General features: G+C 35.9%; 1 protein-coding gene across 1 annotated transcript in view; it reads left to right on the forward strand.

The window, feature by feature from the left end:
• Positions 1–24,303, forward strand: part of TOMM70A (translocase of outer mitochondrial membrane 70 homolog A (S. cerevisiae)) — a 50,441-nt gene that overhangs the window by 19,362 nt on the left and 6,776 nt on the right. Inside the window, exons 2-11 of the mRNA XM_006890020.1 lie at positions 2,882–3,055; positions 5,058–5,184; positions 6,596–6,705; positions 10,661–10,809; positions 14,732–14,939; positions 17,767–17,901; positions 18,789–18,896; positions 20,211–20,327; positions 22,037–22,134; positions 22,758–22,880. Of these exons, the coding sequence (XP_006890082.1) occupies positions 2,882–3,055; positions 5,058–5,184; positions 6,596–6,705; positions 10,661–10,809; positions 14,732–14,939; positions 17,767–17,901; positions 18,789–18,896; positions 20,211–20,327; positions 22,037–22,134; positions 22,758–22,880 (1,349 nt within the window). The remainder of the gene's footprint in view (positions 1–2,881; positions 3,056–5,057; positions 5,185–6,595; positions 6,706–10,660; positions 10,810–14,731; positions 14,940–17,766; positions 17,902–18,788; positions 18,897–20,210; positions 20,328–22,036; positions 22,135–22,757; positions 22,881–24,303) is intronic.

The raw sequence follows: 24,303 nt of genomic DNA on the forward strand, positions 1-24,303 counted from the left end.
GAGGAGTGTGGCATCAAGATTGGAAGAAGACTCATTAACAACCTATGATATGCAGATGACACAACCTTGCTTGCTGAAACTGAAGAAGACCTAAAGCACTTACTGCAAAAGAAGGTCAAGGACTGTACTCTTCAATATGGATTGAAGCTCAACATCAAGAAGACAAAGATTCTCACCACTGGGCCAATTGGCAGCACCATGATAGATGGAGAAGAGATTGAGGTGGTTAGCAATTACAGCTTGCTCAGATCCACAATCAACACCAGCAGTAAGGAAATGAAAAGACAAATTGCATTTGGAAAATCTGTTGTCATGGACCACTCCAGAGTGCTGAAAAGCAACGATGTCGGTCTAGATACAAAGATGCACTTAATCCAGGCCATGGTTTTCTCAGTTACTTGTTATGCTACAGAGAGTTGGACAATAACTAAGGATGACAGAAGAAGTGATGCCTTTGAGTTGTCGTGCTGGAGGAGAGTCTTGAACACACCATGGCCTGCCAAGAAAACAAATAGGAGAGAGTGGAACCAAGTCTATCCTTGGAGGCTAGGATTTTGAAGCTCCAACCCAATTATTATGGGCATGTGGCCAGGAGAGACCAGTCCTTGGAGAAGGACGGTGGACAGACAGTGTAGGAGAGGAAGACCCTGGATGAGATGCAGTAATGGGCATGATGGGGGTTGGTGTGTCAGACTTAGTGAGATTGGCTCAGGACAGGGCTGTTGTACATAGAGTCACTATGCATTGCAGGTGACTCAGCCAGTAACATTCTGTGACAGGTTTTGAAGCAGGAGGGCATCCACTTTCTAAACAACATGCCTCAGGAAACGATGAACTTTGATAAATATCAATGGTTGTTGAAGGGCTTCAGGCCGCTATGAGTCATGCTCTACTCAAAGACAACAACAACAAAGGGAAAAGTTACCTTTTCAGATACTAAGGTATACTATATCACTCCTCATAGATTATTATGTTGTCATTGAAATAGGAAATTAAAATGAGGTTTTTAGGAATGTATGCCAGCCTGTATTCTGTTGTGTGCCTTCAAGGTAGATTCTAAATCACAGTGGCCTTATATCTCAGAGTAGAACTGATTGTCTGTAGGGCTTTCATAGTGTTTAGTTGTTCCAGGAGAATGCCAGGGCTTTTCATTTGCAGAACCACTGGTGGGTTCACAGACCTTTCAGTTAGCAGCTGAGCACTTAACCACTGTGCCACCAGAGATCCTTAGCAGCCTATGTCGGAATTCAGTATATGATAAAACGTATACAAAAGATAGATTTTTTTTTTTTATCCCTTTAAAAAAATATTTGAACTATGGATATTTTCTTAGAGAAAGTGCAGTCAGAGTGCTGCTTAGAGGCAAAGCTGGCAAAGTTGTGACTCAAATGCTTTGGCATATTGTTAGGAGGGACTGTTCCTTACATAGGGACATCATGCTTGATAAGTTGGAGAGTCAGCCGAGCAAGATAGTACAGAGTGACTGTGGCAATGGGCTGTAGTATGTCAGAGTTGATGAGGATAGGACAGGGTCTGGATCTGTTCGTAGGGTTTACTAAGAGTTTTACTCAATGCAGTGAGACCTAACAATGACAACATGGAGGAGGGGAAAGTATATTTTGTCTTACAACAGAATTTTGTCTTAAAACAGGAAGTCATGAATAATTTAGGAATAAAGATGCTTTATTCAGGACTGGTTTCTGAAAAATTAAAACCTGCTTGACCAAAAAATACCATAATCTCTGTAAATGTTCATTAAAATTAATAAATTTTTAAAAAAAAATACCATAAATGAAGTTGATAGACTATAGTAGATTGTGGTAAAATTTGTAATGGCGAAGTATTTCTAGTGCATGGGCAGAACCTAGTAAAAAAATTAGCAACATTAATTAAGTGGTTTTCAAAATAAGAAAAGCAGTGGCCAATAAGCATGAAATATATTTAGATTCATTAGTAAGAAAATGCATATTAAAATAATACTGAAATTTTTTATACAACTTTGATACTTTATATGTCCATATTTTAAATCTCATAATTCTGAATTATGCCTAAGCCCTTTGCATTTTAGGGTATTTGGGAGTATCCCTGTCCTCTACCCACTAGATGATGATAGCACTTCCCTTCCAGCTGTGACCATAAAAAAATTCTCTTCAGACATTGTCAGATGTGCTCTAGGGAGTAAAATCATCCCCGATTGAAAACCACTACTTTATGGCCACTTTTGCTAGGTGCTTTGTCAATTTTTCATCTGTAATAACTCCTTGTGAAGGATTTTCTAGGCTATAATCTTTTATGGGAACAGATCACAACAACTTTCTTCTTTGGAGCCACTAGGTAGGTTTGAACCTTTAGCTTTTCATTTGGTAGATGAGCATATAACCATTTCACCAAAAGAATTCTATCAGACTAGCAAAAATTAAACACAGATATCACATTTAATAGGTGCTCTGGTTGGCATTGTAGGCCCAGTGTTGCACTGCTAACCAGAAAGTCAGTGGTTCAAACTCGGCAGCTGCTCCTCAGAAGAAGGGTGAGGCAGGTGGCATCAATAGAGAATGCCTGCTGTCCTGCTTTGTTGTAAAGGGTAACTGAATTGGAACTAACTTCACAGTAGTGCAGCAGCAAGTGAGTATGTGCCTAATGCTAGCAGAAGTGGAAGGAAATTGGTATTTAAAGCATTACAACATTTTTAGAAAAGTTTGAGTGTTGTTTAATTACGATATAAACTCTGACTTGGTAATCCAACTGTTGAAGGTACATTGAGCAACTTGTAGTGTAAACAGCTGTTTTACTAATCTTTTTTTTTTCCTAATAGTTTAATCACTGATTTGAGTCTGTTGTGGAGTATTAATGTTTGCTAATTTTTTTCCTGTCTTTCCAGAACTCTCTTGATAGAGCCCAAGCAGCTAAGAACAAAGGCAACAAGTATTTTAAAGCAGGAAAATATGAACAGGCTATTCAGTGCTATACTGAAGCTATCAGTTTGTGCCCTACAGAGAAGAACGTTGACCTTTCCACGTTTTATCAGAACAGAGCTGCTGCCTTTGAACAGCTGGTATGCATCCTGGATTGTTTCATTTTGTTCCTTTTGTTTGTGTCTATTTGCTTAAAATATCAGTTAATGCCCCTCAAGGGTAGCAAATGACTAGGATTTTAAAAGTTTTAAAAGTACAGGATATTTTGTGGCTTTAAAACATTTACCTTTCATTATATAGCTTTTTTTAAGAACAGGTTTTGTTTTTGCTAGTTACAAAAAGATTTCAAAGCTACAAAATTTTCAGATTTTATAGAATTAGAAAATGAAGTGTTTTTGTGGGCGAGTTGTTTGGAGGGTCTTTTTGTTCTGTGGGGTTGGTGGTTTTTTGGTGTGACTGCATTCTCCTCCATTGCTAGCTAATATGTTACTACATATTGTGTGTTTATGTAGTAGAAAGCATCATCACCCTGTTGATAAATATTTGGATTGCTTACAATTTAATTAGTATTATGATAAATACCTTTGTAAGGTGGTGTTCTTGTTGAGTAGGAGCAGACTTTGGGAAGTGTAACTCTACAGTGAAATTCTAGCAATAGAAATATAAGGAGATAGATAGTACCCACACTCCCAACAGCAGTATTTGAGCACGCATGTTCATACTGCTCTTACTGATTTATGATCAGTCTTAATTTTTGTCATCCTAGTAGGAGAAAAAGAATTATCTCATTGTTCTAATTTTACATTTTGCAGTGTTGAAATTGATCATTCTTTTCTAAGTTTATTCAGCTTTTATATTCATTTATTTGCTCAAACTGTTGGCTGCCATAAAAGTGTGTAAATGGATGCATAGGACTCAAGGGTAGCTAAACGGTAAACCATTAAAAGAAAAATTTTTCTAAATGCTGTGGAAAAAACGAAATTGTATCACTGGTGTAGTGACTAGTGTGAGAATGATACATAAGGGAGAACAGAGAAGTGAGTGTTACAAATAGAGGGAACACTTTGTGTAACTGCATATGGCATTGAAGAGTTTGGTATATTTAGAGATGCAAAAACACTGGTGGATCATAGGTGAAATTAGAGATAGATAAGGACCAGATAGGGCAAGGCCTATTAAACACAGTAAGAAGTTTAGGTTTGATTCTGAGTATGACAGAAAATATTTAAGGATTTTAAGTGGAACAAGAACATCATCTGGGATTGTTCTCACTCTTCTGTCAAAAATATATTGAAAGGATACAAGAATGGAAATGGAGACTTCCAAAACATAGTAGGCTGAATGAGACTTGAAAAGAAAACTGAAGACCAACAAAAAAAAAACCAGCTTGCTATTCTTTTAGATGTAAAGGTAAAAAAGAGGAGAAAAGGTATAATTTTAAACAGTGACAGTTAAGGGGACAAGCTGTAAGAGTGACATAACTTAAGTACAGCTGTCTAGTATACAGCTCTAAGAGAATGGTCTGAACTGAAGAGATAAAACTGGAGAGCCATCTAAATTTAAATGTTTCTAAAACCAGGAATAGATGTAATCATCTAGAGAGAGAGACAAGACCTTTAGAAATTCAGCATGTAGAGATTGGGGGAAGTCTGAAAAAGAAATTAGAAGTCAATGAAGTAGGCAAATGGAGTGACAACCCTGTAACTATAGGGAGAGCTTTTAAAACATGGAAAACACTAGAACAAGTTGTTCGCAAGCTTTTGGAAATGATTCAGTAGAGAAATACATTGATACAGTTTTGAAGTGGGCTCAGGTCACTGTAGAGGGTTGGCTTTGATGGCAAAAGGTGCTCTCTTAGTCACAGCTAGAAGAACAGAGATATGCTGTGAGCACATGGATCTAAATAGGTTTACAGATTTAGTGCTAGGAAAATGGTCTGTGTACATCTTTTGCCTATTTTTAACAGCCAGTATGTTTTTCTTGTTTGGGCTATTTATATTTCTAATTATGGATATTGAGTGTTAGAAATATTTATTTTTCTTACTGTGAAATTCAACTTGCAAAATTTAGGAAAGTGGTTTCTGTCGGATAGTGCTTCTTTTAGTATGACTGTTTTTTCAAATCTTAATAACTTAATTACAGCAAAAATGGAAAGAGGTGGCACAAGATTGTACAAAGGCTGTTGAACTTAATCCCAAATACGTGAAAGCGCTCTTTAGACGTGCAAAAGCCCACGAGAAGCTAGACAATAAAAAGGAATGCTTAGAAGGTGAGAAGATTTTTGTATTTACGTATAAAAATTACTCAGGGATTTGTAGTCATTAATAAATTTCTGTAAAACCCTACCTTGTGTGTAATCAGTTATATTTAAATGTTAGTTTCTTCTCCAGTTGGGCCTGTATTTTGCATTTAAGTATTACAGATGTGGAGTTAACTGTGGGCGTAGATTTGGCTAAGTATTCATGTAATTCATGTACTAAGGAATGCTAAAGAGCTTTTAACAAGCGATAGTTTTTCTTAGCTTCTACATTATTAGCATTTCATATCTTCCATTCATATAAAGTAATTTTAAGAATCATTAAGGAAATTTTTTTCCCCCTCTGGTATCTCAAATATTTATACCTGTTTGACAATTCAGTGATTAGTATAGGCATCAAAGTGAATATATGCTTTCTTGGTAAATGCTATAAATATTCTACAGCCCTTGATTGGCCATGTCTGCTACCACAGCGGCAAATAGTGTATAAGCTACTGTCATTTAAGTACATGACTCAGTGATGTGGGGCCTATTTCTACAATCTAAATTATTTTTCCACTGCATAGTTAAATCTGATTTTAAAACATCAGTAAACATAAAATATAGATCATTTCAGAAAAGGGGATTTTGTGGTATCGTGTACTTGGTAGTAATGGGTAGAAGTGAATTGGAAAAGAGAATCCTAAGTTTTACACTAGATCTTAAGTTTACTGACAGTTAATAATTTGTAGAGAAGAAGTTGAATGGAATTTTTGATGGAAGAAATATGATGGGGAAAGACATTGATATTGGGACTGGCCAGGCTGTAAGGAGAATATAACAGCAGATTGGCTTATTAGACAGAATAAAGTGTGAGAATTGTGAGAAATTTCTTCAGTCCTTTGAAAGATTGAGAAGTTAAAAAAACCCTTATTTTTGAAATCTTAAACCACAGTATCTTAAGATGTGGTATAACAAGAAGGAAATACAATTTTAAGGCAGCTTTATTTTAGAGGATTGTAACAAGATCTTATCAGAGACAAAGAATTGCGCTGAAGCCTAAAGAAGACAAATGTGAGAGTTAGATGCTGAGTCAACCTGTATTTATTGCCCATCAGAACATATTTCTGGTTTCCTTATTTTGTTTGCAAATAGAAAATAGTAGAATAGTGAAGAACATCAGAAATTATCATTACAGTCCCTTCATTGTATAGATGAGGAAGTGAACTCCAGAAAAAAATAGAATACCTTTCTAGACTTTTACTTTAATTGTTGAATATATCAAAATTCTAAAAATAAATTTATTAGATGGTGAATTAATAGCCATATAAGACCAAGAATTTAATTTAGGCTTTCTGTGATCACCTTGTGCCCATTTACTACTGATAGTAATCTTTGCCATAATTTCATACAACCACTTGTTTTTTTCCCCCCTCATTTCTAGATGTGACTGCTGTCTGTATATTAGAAGGGTTCCAAAATCAACAAAGCATGCTGTTAGCTGATAAAGTTCTTAAACTCCTCGGCAAAGAGAAAGCCAAAGAGAAATACAAGGTAAATTAATCTGACTCATCAATGTAGTATACATTTCAAAGGATCATTTCTAAATTTGACTGCATAAACTTGCCCATAGTGGTAATGATTAGATTTCTTTTCCCTGTAATACTGCACTCTTGTGACTTATCTTTGTTTTAAGTACATAGAGAGTGTAAAGTGCTATAGAGAGAGGATATTGGAAGATTCCTTGACATTGTTCTTGCTGTTAGGTGCTATTGAGTCCATTCTGACACATAGAGATGCCATGTACAACAGGTTGAAATCTTGCCCAGTCTTATGTCTTTTTCACAATCTTAGCTGTGCTCATTGTCCTAATCACTGTATCCTTGAGGTCTTTCTCTCCTTCACTGATCCTTTACTTTTTCATAACATACATTTTCATAGCATTCATGGGAGTGGGTACAGTGATAGGTCTTTGCCCATACAGAATTTGAATTTAGCGAGAGAGGCCACTGATAAATGTACATAACTTAGATAATAACTATTACTAAGTATCCAAGAAGGGATAAAAGTAGATTATGGAAGGACTGTTGTTGTTGTTTGTTGTGATGTGCCGTCGAGTCGCTTGCGACTCATAGTGACCCTATGTACAACAGCCCTAAACTCCGCTCTGTCCTGTGCCAATCGCACTGTCTCCGACACTCCCATCCCAATTATCCCCGTCACTGAATCAATCCACCTCATAGAGGGCCTTCCTCTCCTGCGCCACCCCTCCACCCTCCCAAGCATGATGTCCCTCTCTAAGGACCGGTCTCTCCTCACAACATGTCCAAAGTATGTTAGATGGAGCCTCAGAATCCTTGCCTCCAAGGAGCCACCCAGTTTAACCCTTTCCAGGACAAATCTGTTTAGCATCACTAAATGTCACTGGAGGGAGGAACCCTGAGAATACAATATTTAAGTACTGAACTATTAACCACAATGTTGACAATTCAGACTTACTTGGTAGCTCCATGGGGAAAAGGCCTAGCAATCTGCTTCTGTGAAAATTTCCACAAAACAGCCCAGGCTCATTGCCACTGAGTTGATTTCAGTTCATAGTACCTTCCCCCAACCAGTTCTGAAGCTGTAAATGTTTATGAGAGGAGACTATCCATATTTATTTCTGGGAGCAACTGGTGTATTTAAACTACTGACCTTTTGGTCTTAAGTGCAGCAGTGTAGCAAATTATGCTACCAGAGCTTTGAAAATCCAATTGTCTTCTGTCATCCTTAGTCATTGTTCAGTTCTTTGATCCATAGCAAGTAATTGCGAAGACCATGGCCTGAATCAGGCACACTTCTTGCCAATACAATTCTGTTCAAGATTTTTATTGAAATACTAAAATACATTTTGTCACGTGATATAAAATTTATTTATAAAATCTTAAAATTTAGACTCATCAGATCCCAAAAGATAGCACAAAGACAAATACTGGCTTTGTCCCGTGGATTTCATGTTCAATTTACAGTCCTACTCTTCCTAGCTTAGAGTAAGTCATTTAGTTACTCAGAGAAGGCTCTATTGGACTATCTACATGAACTGTCAGATCAATAACCTTGAGAGCAGAACCAAATTGTTCCTTGCTTATATGGCTGAATGTTCTCAACAAGGTCAAATTAGATAGATCCTGATAAGAAAGGAGAAAAATATGGAAAGAAACCTCAGATGGTTTAGGAAGGTTTTTGTTGTTTTTAAATCTAGACTTACTGTATGCATGAGGCTATAAGAATCCCTGAAGCTATTGTCCTAAAATATTCTTTAAACTTTCAACTGAAACTATATCCAGAAGTCATCTTTAGTTAAATAGATTAGCTTACTGGGGAAAAAACCCACCTTGAGTACTGTCTACAACTTTTAAAAAATCATTTATATGAGACCAAAAAAAAAATTGCCACCCAGTCGCAACCAACTCAGAGATAATTCTCCAGTGGATATTCAGAGGCTTTAAATTACATAGCAGTAGCAAATAGCTTCTGGAAGCAGGAGCGGCATCCACTTCCGAAATGGCTTGCCTCCAGAAACTCTATGTACGAACAGTGCTCAGGCTGTTCATTCATAGGGTCGCTATGAGTCGTCTACGACTCGATGGCATTAAACAACAACAACAACAGCAAGTAGCTTACTTGTCTTTCTCTTGAGCATCTGGAAGATTCAAAGCCTTTAGGTTAGGGGTACAGCTCCTTATCCATTAGGCCACCAGACATCAAATGGTCAATAATTACTTTATTGCTTAAAAGGAAGCTCTAGTGGCTTAGTGGTAAGGAGTTATGCTCCCAATTCAAAGATTCTCAGTTCAGATCCACAAGATGCTTCGTAAGAAATGATGGACAGTCTCCTCCCGTGCAGTATACAGTGTCTGGAATCCTGCTGGAGGGTCAGCTATGAGTTGATTCTGAATAGAACAAATAGAAAGAAAATAAATAATAAGAATATTGACAGAATATAAAGTATATCCCGAGGTTGCTGGAAAATATGTATAGAAACTGTTAAATAAGAACCTATCTTGCTCTGTACCCTTTTACCAGAATGCTATTTTTTAAATTTCAAATCATTTACTTGAATTTACCTTTCTTTCTTTTTTTTTTTCTTTTCTTTTCTCCTCTCCCACTTCTTTATCCATTCGTTTGTTGATGGGCACTTAGTTTGTTTCCAACTCCTTGCTATTGTGAACAAAGCTGCAATAAAAATGAGTGTGCATATATCTGCTTGGATGTCAGTTATGGTCTCTTTGCGATATATTCCCAGTAGTGGAATTGCTGGGTCAAATGGTATCTTTATTTGCAACTTTTTGAGAAAGCGCCATACCGCCTTCCGCAGTGGTTGTACCATTTTACACTCCCACCAACAGTGAATAAGGGTTCCAGTTTCTCCACAACCTCGCCAGCATTTGATGCTTGCTGTTCTGTTAAATTTTGCAATTCTGACTGGGGTGAGATGATATCTCATAGTTTTTTAATTTGCATCTCTCGTAGAACTAGGGATTTTGAACATTTCTTCATGTGCTTGTTAGCCATCTGAATGTCATCTTCAGTGAAGTGTCTGTTCATATCCTGTGCCCATTTTTCTATTGGATTATTTATCTTTATCTTGTTGTGGTGCTCAGGTGTTTTATAAATACTGGATATAAGTCCCTCATCTGATATGTTATTACCAAATAGTTTTTCCCAGTCGGTGGCTTCCCTTTTTACTCTGTTGGAGAAGTTTTTGGATGTGCATAAGGATTTGATTCTTAGAAGATCCCATTCATCTACTTTATCTTCTCCTGTCCCACTTCTTTCAAATACAGAAGCTACCAGAATGATGGTACTGGCCTTTGTTAGGCATAGTTTTAAATGACTTTTTTTTTAACTCTTGGAGTTGAACTTTGTAGTAAAAGATCAAATGTTTCTTTAGTGCCCTTTGATTCCTTCTTCTTTAAACATTCACCAGCCTAATTATGCTTCTTAAGAGAAACAAAATAAAATACTACGAGTTAAGTCACCATGCAAAAAAGAAGTCAGATGTGATTTTGGTCTTATATTCAGCAGCATAGAAGATCTATAGATAATGTTTTCAATAGGAATAAAGAACAGGTGAAGCGCATGGTAAATGACCTTAACATTTTCAACATCAGCTTAAGAAGTGATCTTGAGTGGCAAATGAAGATGTTAATCCCCTGGGACAGAGACCAGGAAAAGAGATAGTTATTTGCCTTCTGCATTACAGGTTTTGCCTTCTTTCGTTTTCCATACTGATTCTAAGAATTCTTAATATTTTACATCTTGAGAGACTTGAAAGTGTCTCATTTAAAATCTTTGTGGACTAGCTGCTACTGGCTTCCTTATTATTTCCCCTGTCTTTTGTCTTCAGTTACTTTTAAAATGCATTTTCTATTTTTATAACAACAGTTACTCTGAATGTTCTACAGAAGTAACTTTCTTTTATTAATGTTGTCTCATTTTGATATTCTTAAATGTGATTAAATTTCAGAATCGAGAACCTCTGATGCCATCTCCACAATTTATCAAATCTTACTTTAGTTCTTTCACGGATGATATCATTTCTCAGCCCATGCTCAAAGGAGAGAAATCTGATGAAGATAAAGACAAAGAAGGAGAAGCTTTAGAAGTGAAAGAAAAGTAAGTCAAGCATAGTTATTGGTGTAGATTCCAGATGGCCTCTGAATTAAATAAATAAATAAATAAATAAATTCATTAATAATTAATCACTCAATTGCTAACCAAAAGGTTGGAAGTTCATACTCAGTGGCTCTACTGGCAAAATACTTGGCCATCTGTTCGTATAAAGAAAACCTTCTGAGTCCCTTCTACTCCTGCAGTGTGGAGTTATGAGTTGGACTTGACAGTACCTAATAAAAATACTTTTACCGTGGGTGTCTTACAGCTTGGGAGTTAACTTCTGGTGAGTCATTAACTGCACTGGAATAATTGGCATGAAATTGAAAATTATTGTGTAGCTGAACATCCAGATGTTTTCAGATGGGGAGTTTTTCTTTATAAACAATTAGATGTTTAGGCATGACCAATGAGTTTCTTCAGTTTTTCCACTTGTCTAGAAAAAATTATATCCTTGGGCCTTCTTATATTTGATCATATAGTGACCCAAAACAAAATTACAGGGTGCCGTGTTTCTAGCTGGAGATCAAGTATATATGTTTGTATTTGGAAGCAGGAGTGGCATCCACTTCCTAAATAACATGCCTCCAGAAACCCTATGAACTTTGATAAATGTCGATAGTTTTAGAGGGGCTTCAAACCTTTTGTTCGTAGGGTCGCTATGAGTCGTGTCAACTCGAAGGCAATCAACAACAACATGTATATATTTGTAGTATATAAGCCATCTAATCATCTTTTCTGTTTCTGTTGAGCAATACTTATGCTTGGCTGTTAAAGCTAGCACTCTTTGAAAAACAGATCCAGTATTACCAACATGGTATTTAATTAGTTTGTTCCCATAGTAAAGCATAATTTGATTTTATGTTAATTAATGGTATATTAGAGGATTTAGGGAAATCTAATGCCTGTAATTGTTCTGTCTCCCAACTTTTATACCGTTATAGGCTATTTTTCAGAAATATATACTGTGCATAAATACGCTAAAATGCTAACAGCTTGTCAGTTCTTACAAAAACCTTACAGCACATTATAGCTGGGAAGTAAATATTTAAGGCATAGCTTTCTTGACGTGATATCAGAGTGAGAAAAACCAATAAGAGTTGATACCGTTATTATAAAAGGGCTCCTCATGAATCAAAATCTGCTTTAAGACAACTACAACAGCATGTGAGATATGACAAGACATAGTTAACCTCTTACCATAATACTAACTGGAATTTTATCTGAGATATTAAATTTCACTTTACTCTTAAGCTTTAGCTTCATTAGAGCTAAAGGTAGTTAGGATCAGCATGAGATTTAGAGATGGCATGCATCATTTCCCAGCATTTATGATCTCAATAACTGGGAACTATAATTACTTCCAAGCTGAATTAATAGTTGCTTTTAATAGTTTTTTTTCTATCCCTGTTAGTCTAAGGAGCAAAACTAGAGTGTCTCAGACATTAGAATGTAATTAAAGGATAGGTTATTCCAAATTTAAAAGATTTTGACCAACATAACTTTTCTTGACAGGTTTGGGTGGGGTTTTGGTTTTTGTTGTTATTGTTGTTTTTTAAATTATAATGTCTTCTATTTGGAAGAACCTTTAAAAGTCAAAACATAAACTCATTGCTGTCAATTTGGAACTGCATCATAGCTGACCCTCCAGCAAGATTTTAGAAGCTATGAATGGCAAGGGAGGAGATTGTCCATCTTTGTCCTGTAGAGATGCTAGCAGATTTGATCCACAGAGAAGCACTGCATTTTGTGTTAGCAGTGCACTCCCTATGAATTTGGACACCAGACCTCTCCCCTCCTGAGAAGTTTGTCTACTCTTAATTACTATCCAGTGCAGGGGAGAGTAAGAAGAGGGTATCCCTTTTACAGTTTTACAGTTCACAAAGAATTCATCATTTTAGAAAACTAAGAAGTGATATTTTAAAAACAGAAGAATGTTTTTTCAAGTCCTATTTAAATGAAACAATCCTACAATCCCTAGTAACACAACCCCTTCTAAACCCAGCCTGGACTTCCGGCAGTTCTCTGCTGATGTGCTATTCCAGTCGTTTTTGGATAATCTTCAGTAGAATCTTGCTTGCATATGAAATCAATGATATCGTTCTATAGTTTCCACACTGTTGGGTCACCCTTTTTTGGAATGTGAACAAATATAGATCTCTTCCAGTCAGTTGGCCAAGTGGGTTGTTCTCCAGATTTCTTGGCACAACTTGGTGAGCATGTCCAGGGTGGATTGTAGCTGAAAGCAGGGAATGCCAGAGGAATGTCTATCTGTGTTTCATTGATTATGCAAAGTTGTTTGACTGTGTGGATCATAACAAACTGTGGCTGACTCTGAGAAGAATGGGAATACCAGAACACTTGATTGTGCTAATGCAAAACATATATTTGGACCAAGAGGCAGTCATCAGAACAGAGCAAGGAAACACTGCATGGTTCAAAATTGGGAAGGGTGTATGCCAGGGATGTGTCGTATCTCCATATCTTTTCAACCTGTATGCTGAACGGATTATCCAGGAGGCTGGGCTCTATGAGGAGAAATGTGGGATCAGAATTGGTGGAAGATCTGTCAACAATCTGCGCTACGCAGATGACACAACCCTGCTTGCTGAAACTGAGGAGGACCTGAAATGCTTGCTGCTGAGGGTCAGGGACTGCAGCCTTCAATATGGATTGAGGTTCAATGTCAAGAAGACAAAGATTCTGACCACTGGACCAGTTGGCAGCATCAGGATGGATGGTGAAGAGATTGAGATTGTTCATAGCTTTAGTTTGCTTGGCTCCACAGTCAACACTCTTGACACCAGCAGCCAGGAAATTAAAAGACGTATTGTGATGGGAAAGTCTGCTGTTAGGGACTTTTCCAAAGTTCTGAAGAGCAATGATGTCTCTTTGGAGTCTAAGGTGTATCTGATATAGGCCATGGTCTTTGCATCAGAGAGTTGGACAATGACTAGGGAGAATAGAAGGAGAGTTGATGCCTTTGAGCTGTGGTGCTGGAGAAGAGTATTCAGTGTACCATGGACTGCTAGGAAAACAAATAGATTCATCCTGGAGAGGGTTAAACCAGGCAGCTCCTTGGAGGAAAGGATTCTGAGGCTTCATCTAACATACTTTGGACATGTTGTAAGGAGGGACTGGTCCTTGGAGACGGACATTATGCTTGGTCGGGTGGAGGGACAGCGCAGGAGGGGAAGGCCCTCTATGAGGTGGATTGATTCAGTGACTGGGGTAATTGGGATAGGTGTATTTGAGACAGTGTGATTGGCACAGGGCAGAGCATAGTTTAGGGCTGTTGTACATAGGGTCGCTATGAATTGCAAGCGACTTAACGGCATATAACAACAACATTTGATGGGAAAAAACATCTTATAAATTTGCTTCCTTAATAGATCTACCCGTTAACCTATTCTTTTAGGTAAAATAGTAACTAATAAATCATGAAAGCTTTTCTGATATTTCTGACCTTGTTCCCTTGCAGTCTATTCTCTATATCAGAAACTGAATGGTCTTTATAAAGTACAACTCTGATTATGTCCCTTCCATTGCCTTCCCTAACTGTCCACCCACATCATTGTTTCCTATTCCTGTATTCCTTCTTGTAGTCATTAAATAATTGTGAAATGACATCATTGTGCTACAGATTTTAAAGTGAACAACACAGGATTCTCATTCGTGGTGTAGCTCAATCTCTTGCTTTCCTTAGTGCATCATTCTGCACAGCTATCTAAGCCTTAACATTAAACTGTCTTTCTGTGATTGCCTCTGATGTTTCATTTCTAAGCGCGTGCTCTCTGCCCACAGCATCAAGAAAAGCCTGTTGGCATCAAATGAGCAATTACTTAACAGAAATGGATTCTCTATAATCAGTTTTAGAATTTGGTTCTCTTATTAAATAGTTTCCTGTGTTTGTTTTTCTTTTCAGCTCTGGATATATAAAGGCTAAACAGTATATGGAAGAAGAAAACTATGATAAAATTATAAGCGAATGTTCAAAAGAAATAGATACTCAAGGCAAATACATAGCAGAAGCATTGTTACTACGAGCTACCTTCTACTTGCTTATTGGCAATGCCAATGCAGCCAAACCAGACTTAGATAAGGTCATCAGTTTGAAGGAAGCTAATGTAAAGGTATATTTAAAAACATGTATGCATGTATATGAGAGATTGGATGTGTGTGATGTTAGTAAGTAAAAATTTATTTTGTAAATGTTCTTCAGCATTTCATTTGTCATTCTCCAAAAGACTTTGGGTGCAGTGAAACTGAAATATAATTACCAGTGATATTTCTCTTTAACTGGGAAAAAAATTTTCCCCCTCTAAAATCTGCTAAGATTGGCTAACCTCCTGACTTATCTTTTTCATATTTAATATTAGAAAGTGTTTGGGTAATGATGAAAGTAGTACAGCAGTGCTATATAGTAAAGTAGCCTATAATTTTTTTTGCTGGTCAGTCGGAACTGACCCATTGCTGACTGCTGTGGTGGGTTTTCAGTTAATCTCATGGGAGGAGATTGCCCATCCTTCTCCTGCAGAGCAGCTGGTATCCTCAAATTGCATGCCTTAGAGATTGCAGCACAGCTTGTTGCCACCAACTTATAAAACATATTTAATAAAAACACTCCAGGGACCTCAGTACCAACAAGAAAAAAGAGCCAAGAGTACATCCTTGGACTTATATCTTTTATTTGTTACCAACTGGGCATGGAGAAAGGCCAAGATCTATGGAGAAATTCTGCTTCTATAAAATGCAGAAAGGAAACAAGGACTTTCTTTCCTCTTAAACTTTTAGCTAACAGAAAGAAAGCTTTTCCCCTAGACCTCATGTTGTAAATTCAGACTTTGGTTTTGACTCAGTAGCAGCAAGAGAGATTATCTTAAACTATGAGAGAATAAATTTCTATTTATTAAAGCAAAAAGAAACAGAATATAATACATTTTTATTTTATATTAAAAAACAAGTTCAAAAATATATACCAGTATGTTGAAATACATACAACAACATTTTATAGTTAGAATGGTTAAAATAGTTTGCCATTTTCCAAGTGTTCTTAAGGTATATGTAATTATTTCTGTAATGAAGACTTAGAGGGAATCTGATTATGTCATCTTTTTTTAATCATTAATTATATTCTTTACTAGTTCGCATTTCTGTGGTCTCTTACCTCATTTCATTAAGTGAACCCTGTAGTCTTTCTCATCTCCAAATGAATCATTCATAATATTTTCATGAATAAAAAAGTTGTTTATAAATACCTAATTGTTACATTAACTTGACATTTTGTAAACAAAAAAATTTTCATTTAAATATTTTTTAGAGGTTCAAAGTAAGACTCTAGTAGTAATATCTTTAATTTGCTTGTACTGGCTTTCCTTATGAATAGTTGTACTTAGTTATATGTTGGTACAGTTGTCAGGAGCATTTGTGTTTGTTTTATTGAGGAAGACATATATTAGTTTGGACAAAATTTGGGAGATGAAGCATATTTCTGATACACTGCTTCATCATGTCTTTTACTTTACCTTTTTTTCAAGTTTCAATAAGCATACTTTATTATATAGTTTATCATTTTACTGAACTGACATTCAGATATGTGAACAACAGTTGCAAGTATCATAATAATTAATGAAATAATTAAGTACAAATAGTATTTTTACCAAGATAGTCATTAAAAGTAAATTGATGATGCTTTAAAATATTTTAATTACCAAGTCAAGCCTAATCTTCTTTTGTATAAATAGTCATCAACCAGAAAGTGTGCCTCAACTGAGTTTAACTTATCCAAAACTTAAATGTAATAACTGGAAGAAAACACAAAAGAAATTTTGCATACCTCTAGATGAGGAACTGTTTCCTTATGTATGATACTAAAAGCATAAACAGCAATTGAAAAAAATAGATAATTGAACTTAGGTATTAAAATGTTAAAAACTACAAAAAACAATTACAGAATGAGCTACTTGTAAAGGATTTATCAGCCAAAACATAGAAAAAGCTCCATGTTATAGGGAGCTCTGGTGGCCTAGTGGCAAGAAGCTGCACTGCAATCCCAGAGACATGAGGTTCGAATCCACCAGATGCTCTGCTGGAGGAGGGGCAATCTCCTCCTGTACCAGTCAGATCTGATTTGACGGTGCACACACCCAAAATAATTAAAAAAGAAATTTTTTTTAAAAAAAGCTCTATGTCAATAAATGTTACAACGTAGCAATAAAAAAAGACAGCCTGGTTAAAAAATTAGCAAAGAATCTGAACAGATATATCTCCAAAGAAGATATGCAAAGGGCCAATGAGAATATGCCAGCATCAATGTTTTAAGAATATGAAAAATTTGGAACCTTCATACATTACTGATGGGAATGTAAAATTGTTTTTTAAAACAGTTGGGCAGTTTGTCCGAAAGTTATACATCAAGTTAAAAGGCTTCAAGAGTTCTACCCAAGATAATTCAGTATATAAATATGAATGTCAGTGGAAAAACACATTCATGAATGACCAGAGTGACATAACTCATAATAGCCAAAAAGTGGAAACAATGCATGTATTAGTATCAACTAATGAATGGATGAATAAAATAGAATATAATATGATCAGTAAAAGGAATGAAGTTCTGATACATATTACATTATGGATGGACCTAGACAATACTGTGCCAAGATAAAGAAGCCAGACACAAAAAAAACAGTGTAAAACAATCCACTTGTATTGAAAGTCCAAAATTAACAAACTGGTAGAGCTAGACAGTAGAATTTTGGTTTCCAAGAGTAGGGAAAGCATGCAAAGGCAGTACTGATGTCTGTGGGATTTCTTCTTGGAATAATGGAAATGTTCTGCTGTTAGGTAGTAATGATGAATGCACAGTTTTGTGAATGTACTAAAAGCCATTCACCTGTTTAAATAGTTGAGTTTATGATAAAAATAAGTAATAATGAATATTTTTTCATTCTGAATGTATAGCTTCGAGCAAATGCCCTCATCAAAAGAGGCAGCATGTACATGCAACAGCAGGAGCCTTTGCTGTCCACTCAGGATTTTAACATGGCTGCTGATATTGATCCTCAGAATGCAGATGTTTATCACCACCGAGGACAGGTAAATCCATCCTTCATACCTGGAGTTCTGACCATTGGGTTGAAGAATTTGGTACTATTTTGAAAATTTCTCAATGTTTTCTTTTCAAAGAGTCTTAGTGGTTGACAGTGTGAGTTGGTCTTTATTTAGTCACATCTCTCCCATTTTTATACGTTTTTACTGAGTAAAACATTAGTAACCTCTATTGAGAATTTTACATGAATGCTAGAATAAACAGAATTGTTTATATGGATTCTTGCTAATGACAAATTACCCTCAACTAACTATGCAGTTGTCTCTGTCTCCGAAAAACAAAACTCACCTGTATCACAATAATGCAGTTTTATTTCAAAAGATTAGTTTTTCAGGGAGAATATACCAAGAAGAAGCAGTTCCCAATTACAGTCTTAACTGAGGCAAACAGATCCTTATCATCTGATTATCAGAGCTTCCTAGAGTTCAATACAATGAAAATATGGACTGTTCATAAACTTACAGAAAAAGTGAACTTCTTTGAATGGAAAGGTTTCCCTAATATATTTGTCTGAAGAGTGATTAAGAAGTATTGAGATGATCCCTTAAAATTATGATATTTTGATCCTTAGTGGCATGGTCTTTAAGGTAATTATGTCTAATCTGCCCTGAAACAGAAATGTAGAGGTGTTTCATTTTCTAGAAGGCATTTCTTGTTTAATAGTGATCTGAACTGCAATATAATGATGAGTTTACAGTGTTTTTTAAAAATTAGGTAGTAGTTTTGCATTTTAGAATCTTTAAAATATAAATGTATTTTCATTCACTGGAAAGGAATTCTACACCGAATTAGCTCAGCATTATATTTAGCTAAAAGAATAGCACAGTGGATGCATGCCTGGTGTGTTGTTTTGAATGTGTTCTTTTTTCCTTAGCTGAAAATACTTCTTGATCAAGTTGAAGAAGCAGTGGCAGACTTTGATGAATGCATCCGACTAAGGCCTGAGTCTGCTCTGGCACAAGCTCAGAAATGTTTTGCACTGGTAGGTGCAACTTTCTTGGATTATCTTAATACAATATTTATTTCTCCCTGTTAACAAGAATTAGTATCTCATTGTCTACAAAAGCATTTCCTTTCTTCCCTAAAGTATAACTGCGGGGTGCAAAACCTGAAGAGAACCACATGTTTTCCAACATGTGGATTGAAATATAACCAGCAAGCCAGTTATTGCCATAAAGTCAGGTCTGATTCACAGCAAATCTTTAGGAAAGCAGACAGCCTTATCATTATTTTGAAGTTCAGCTGCTGAGTTTGAACTACCAAACTTTAGGTTAGCAACCCAGTGTTTATCCTCCTTGGTCACAAGGGTTCCTTTTGGATGTTTTATCTGAATGGATAATTTGTGTTCATCTGAATGGATATCCTGATTTTATGCTCCCCTACCTAGCACAGTTCTGTTGCCTCTCTACCATAAACCAGTATATGGAACAAAAAAAAAATTTTTAAATCATTTGTAATCATGACCCAATATATCTGCTCTCTCCTTTATAGGGCCACTTCTTGGCAATATTCAAAAACACAGAGCTGAAAAGGAAAAGAAAAGGAGTCCTTTTCTGTCCTGTTTTAGAGCAGTGGTGTTTTGTAGTATTTATTCTTTTGTGACTTAGCATAATGTCCTTAAAGCTCCCCAATGTTACAAAGTGGGACAGGCATGGGGACATGGGGTGGAGGTTAGGGAGGGAATGTGAAAAGAGTGGACAGATAATGAATACTGCCTTAGAACAAATGAGGGGAAGAATTGTTTGAAAGGAGTATATGATTATGCATTATACAGAAAAGTCTGGAGCAAGGGGCACATTAGGGGGTAAGCTAGAGGAGAGAAGAGGGGGAGAAATGTGCAACAATGAAGAAATAAAAGAAAAAAAAACTTAGTCCATTTCTAATGAAATGAAGTACTTCCTGTTAGTCCCATATCCTTGAATCCTAAGAGTGAGCCACATACAGTTAAGAATTGCACATTTGGTGGAGGATATATTATTAGATGAAGTTGGTTTTAAATTCCCCCACTTGCTATCTTCACTCTTGGTTAAAGTTTTAACTTACAAGTTGATATACTCTCCTCTGGAGTATTCAGGATGTTTCTCTTCAACCCGTAGTGAAAGTGAAATCCTAACTGTACAAAACCTTTGACTCCATAATGTTGCCATTTTAAAGAACAGCAAATTAACGTATCACCTGATTATGGGGAAATTTTTGTTTAATTTTATGCATCTTTTGTAGCATGTTTCAACATTCCACAAGGTTTGAGTTCTTCATTTTGACAGGCCTGTTTTATTTGGTTTTTTTAAAAAAACAGTATCGTCAGGCATACACAGGAAACAATTCTTCACAAATCCAAGCAGCGATGAAAGGCTTTGAAGAAGTCATAAAGAAATTCCCAAGATGTGCTGAAGGCTACGCGCTATATGCTCAGGTAATTGTTAATTTTTAGTATTTTTCCCCCTTCGGGGCTATTTTAAAGAAACACATATGTGTGCCGAATTATGGTGTAGAAGACCATGCTTCCTGGTTGCAGCTCCCATGGAGGCAGATGGCTTTATTCCTGCTGTTATTCCCCTGGCTGCCCACATGGTCCTGGGTCGGCTCACTAGGGCTTTTTTCCTACAATTTGAAAACCATGGCCTAAATTCATAATTTAAGAAAACTTTAACAAAGCCGTTTCCTCATGATTGTATTTGTTATGAGGGGTTTTTTTAAAGGAAAAAAAAATAAAATCCATTACCTTAGGAAAACTTATTATATGTAGGAACTGTCCATAGAAAGGGTTGGGATTTTTTTTCAGTCTCTATTAATCACTGTTTTTTTAAGTGGTTAGGTTTTTTTCTGGCCTTTTAAAATAATTACTCTGGAAGTATTTCTTGGTTTAGAATTGAAAATGTGGGAAATACAATTGCCATTCAGTTTAACTTTTTAATTGTAATGTAAAGTCCCTGAAATATATTAATTATAAATCTTACAAGAAATTGCTTAGCTTCTTATAGCCAATTATTTTTGTTTCCTCTCAAATTATCTTTCAATGTTTCTGTTTTCTCTCTTAGCTTTTAAATTTGAAAATTGCTTTTGGTATTTACAAAAATTATCCATCTCAATAGTCTGTTTCCTATCTCTTATCTCATATTTTTAATTACAAAATAAATATTTCCCTCACAAACTTTACAGAAACAGGAAACATAAAAATGTCCATCCTTGATAGACTCATTCCGTTAAACCATTGTTATTTGTTTTGCTTTTACATTCCTTTTATGCTTTCTTTAGACATAAGAAAAGTTTCTCACATACTTTGAAAGTTTACTAGGCAGAATTATGAGAAGATTGATTTCTGTTTGATCTATTCTTTTTAGGTCCTACACGTCACTGCATTAGTGATTGAAATTCTGGGGTATGAAACATGGCCTAGAAGTTCTATAACTTCAATTTGAAATAATCTCATCCATTCAGTCTTTGTTCTTACAGTTCCTAGAAAAGGTGGTTGCTTACTACATGCTCCCGTTAATTACTTTTTTTAAAGCATGTACTGTATAATAAAGTTTATAGAATGTTTGGAAGTTAAAGTAGGATAATGTACATTATAATCACAACTTTTACATTAAATTGTGGATACTGTTTTATGCCTTGTACTTATTAGTACCAAACCAGAATGAGAAGGCACAAACTTCATCATGTCACAGAACTCAGAAGGGTATTTGATGTAGATATTTATGAGCAGATAAAGGCAGAGGCCACCTAATAGCTTTTAAAGAAGCCATTATGAGAAGTAGCCTTTGTGTGGAACTTTCCTAATTGCTTAGCTCTGTCTCTGTGCTTCCTTAAACTTGGCTTTGACCTGCTTGACCTGTCCTCTTACCAGCACTGGCACAGCGCTAGCTTTAGTATAGTCTGTTTGCACTAAAATTTCTGTCCTTTGAACCCTCTGCTAATTTTTCTTATCATTGTACAAATAGAGAAATAGTTACATCTAATTTAACTGTTTATAGTTATTTTAGGATGTAGCACTTTAAACCAATTTGTATTCTCAAAACAAAGCTATTCCATAGTAAATGGATAAGTAAAGTAAATTTTAATAAGTTTTGACAGCTTAGGTTGACAGTAACCTTATTATAACCAAAATATCTCCTCAACTAGGCACTAACAGATCAACAACAGTTTGGTAAAGCTGATGAAATGTATGATAAATGTATCGATTTGGAACCAGATAATGCCACAACATATGTTCATAAAGGGTATGTATTTTTGTGGTTTGTTCTAGTAGGAAGTTAAATTTATTTTGTAGTAGTAAAATGGGTTTCCTATAGCCCTAGAAGAAAGGGATATATATTTCTTAATATTTGTGATGGCTTCACTAATGTATTAAATTTCTTTAAAAGTATATTTCTTATTGTCTTATTATTATATAGATATTGGTAAATGTACTATTTTTACTCTGGGTTAAGAGTTTTAATTTCGTTTTTTAATATCCTGTCAAATATTCCTTATATAAAAATTGGGAATATATAATTCTTTTCAGTCTTTGCCCTGTGGATTATAATAAAAATTATGTTTAATATGAAGTATAATTTTAAAATTCTTTTGTTAAATTTATACAGAATAAAAAATTTGATTACATTGTGAGTTAGGAATAATGCCTAGATTGCTTAGCAGGTTTTTTTTTTCTCCTTTAGTAAGGATCTTATGCCTCAGAGCCAGTATAAATTAAGGTCAAAATTTTTATATTAATACTATAGACTTTAACCTTTTTATTTCCTTGTAACTATACATTCATTGAGTGCAGAAACTGAGTCACATCTATTTTCTACTAATTCTGTACAATGGTCACTTCAAACTAACTGCCTTCATTCATTTGTAGATTACTTCAACTTCAGTGGAAGCAAGATCTGGATAAAGGTCTGGAACTTATCAGCAAGGCTATTGAAATTGATAACAAATGTGATTTTGCATATGAAACTATGGGAACTATAGAAGTGCAAAGGTAATTCTAGTACCTGTTCTTAAGACATTTTGGGCAGCTTTGCAGACTTTCTTCACCTTTTATTTCTTATTACAGATTATTACTTCTCATTACATATATATTACTGTTGATGGCCATTAAAATGTTAAAGTCTTAAATTTTTTTAAAAAAGCAAACCCACTGCTACTGAGTCATTTTTTAGTTCAAGTCTGTAATTCTTTGTGGGAGGAGGCCGTCCATCTTTCTCCCATGACGCTGCTGGTGGATTTGACTCACCAACCTTTGGAGTAGCATCCTGACATTTTATATACTATCCCACTTAGTCACTCACTGCTGTTGAGTCCGTTTTGACTCGGTGACCTTCTGTCAGGTTTCCAAGGCTATAAATCTCAATGGTAGGAGACTACACAGCTTTTGGGTTTATAGCACAACTCTCTACAGACTGTCCTATGGTGGAGGTGGTGGTGGTTGTTAGGTGCCATCTAGTCGAGTACGACTCATAGCCACTCTGTGAACAACAGACGAGAGGATGAGAGTGGCACAGTACTATCCAGTGCTGTCATCATCTCCAATACACTTGAGCTGATTGCTGCAGTCACAGTGTCAGTCCACCTCGTTGAAGGTCTTACTCTCTTCACTAACCCTCCACTTTTCTAAGCATATTAATCCCTTTCTAAGATACAACCTCACAGAAAAACAACATAATCTGTCTTATATTGTCCTTCAGTTGTTCCTAGTAGATATATGTTTTTCCTCAATTTATATTTATTAGGAAGAGAAAATGAAATTTTATGTTATGCTTATATGCCTAACCCAGGACAGATTGCAGAAATGTGTAATACATAGTGTAGAGTTCAGTCATCTTTCTTTTTTTTTTTCTTTTAATTATTTTCTCTGTGTGTACCATCAAGTCGAATCTGACTGGTACAGGAGGAGATTGTCCCTCCTTCTCCAACGGAGAATCTGGTGGATTTTTGAACTGCGTATCTCTGGGATTGCAGTGCAGCTCCTGGCCACTAAGCCACCAGAGCTTCCTTGAGTTCAGTCATCTTTAAAACACAATATTAACCTTTCCTAACATATGACTGTTGCCCAGAAAATTTCAAAAGGCAGCCCAGATGACAAAGCAGGATACTATAATGAAATGTGCAGAGAGCTGGAGTCAGAAGATCAAAAGGGCCAAAATCATTCAGCATTTCTTAAGCTGAAGATAAGCTGAAGGAGTTGAAAAACAAATTCGAGCCACAGGTGGCAATACTTAAGGATACTTTGGGTAGAATGTTAAATGATCCAGGAAGTATCAAGAGAAGATGGAAGGAATACACAGAGTCACTGTATCAGAAGGAATTGGCTGACACAGAAGAATTTCATGAAATAACATGAATAAGAACCTATGGTGATGAAGGAGGAAGTTCAAATTGCTCTGAAGGAATTGGCAAAAAAC

The sequence above is a fragment of the Elephantulus edwardii genome, unplaced genomic scaffold, assembly GCF_000299155.1.
Source record: "Elephantulus edwardii isolate Elephantulus edwardi_28Jun2011 unplaced genomic scaffold, EleEdw1.0 scaffold00085, whole genome shotgun sequence".
In the NCBI taxonomy this organism is placed as follows: Eukaryota; Metazoa; Chordata; class Mammalia; order Macroscelidea; family Macroscelididae; genus Elephantulus; species Elephantulus edwardii.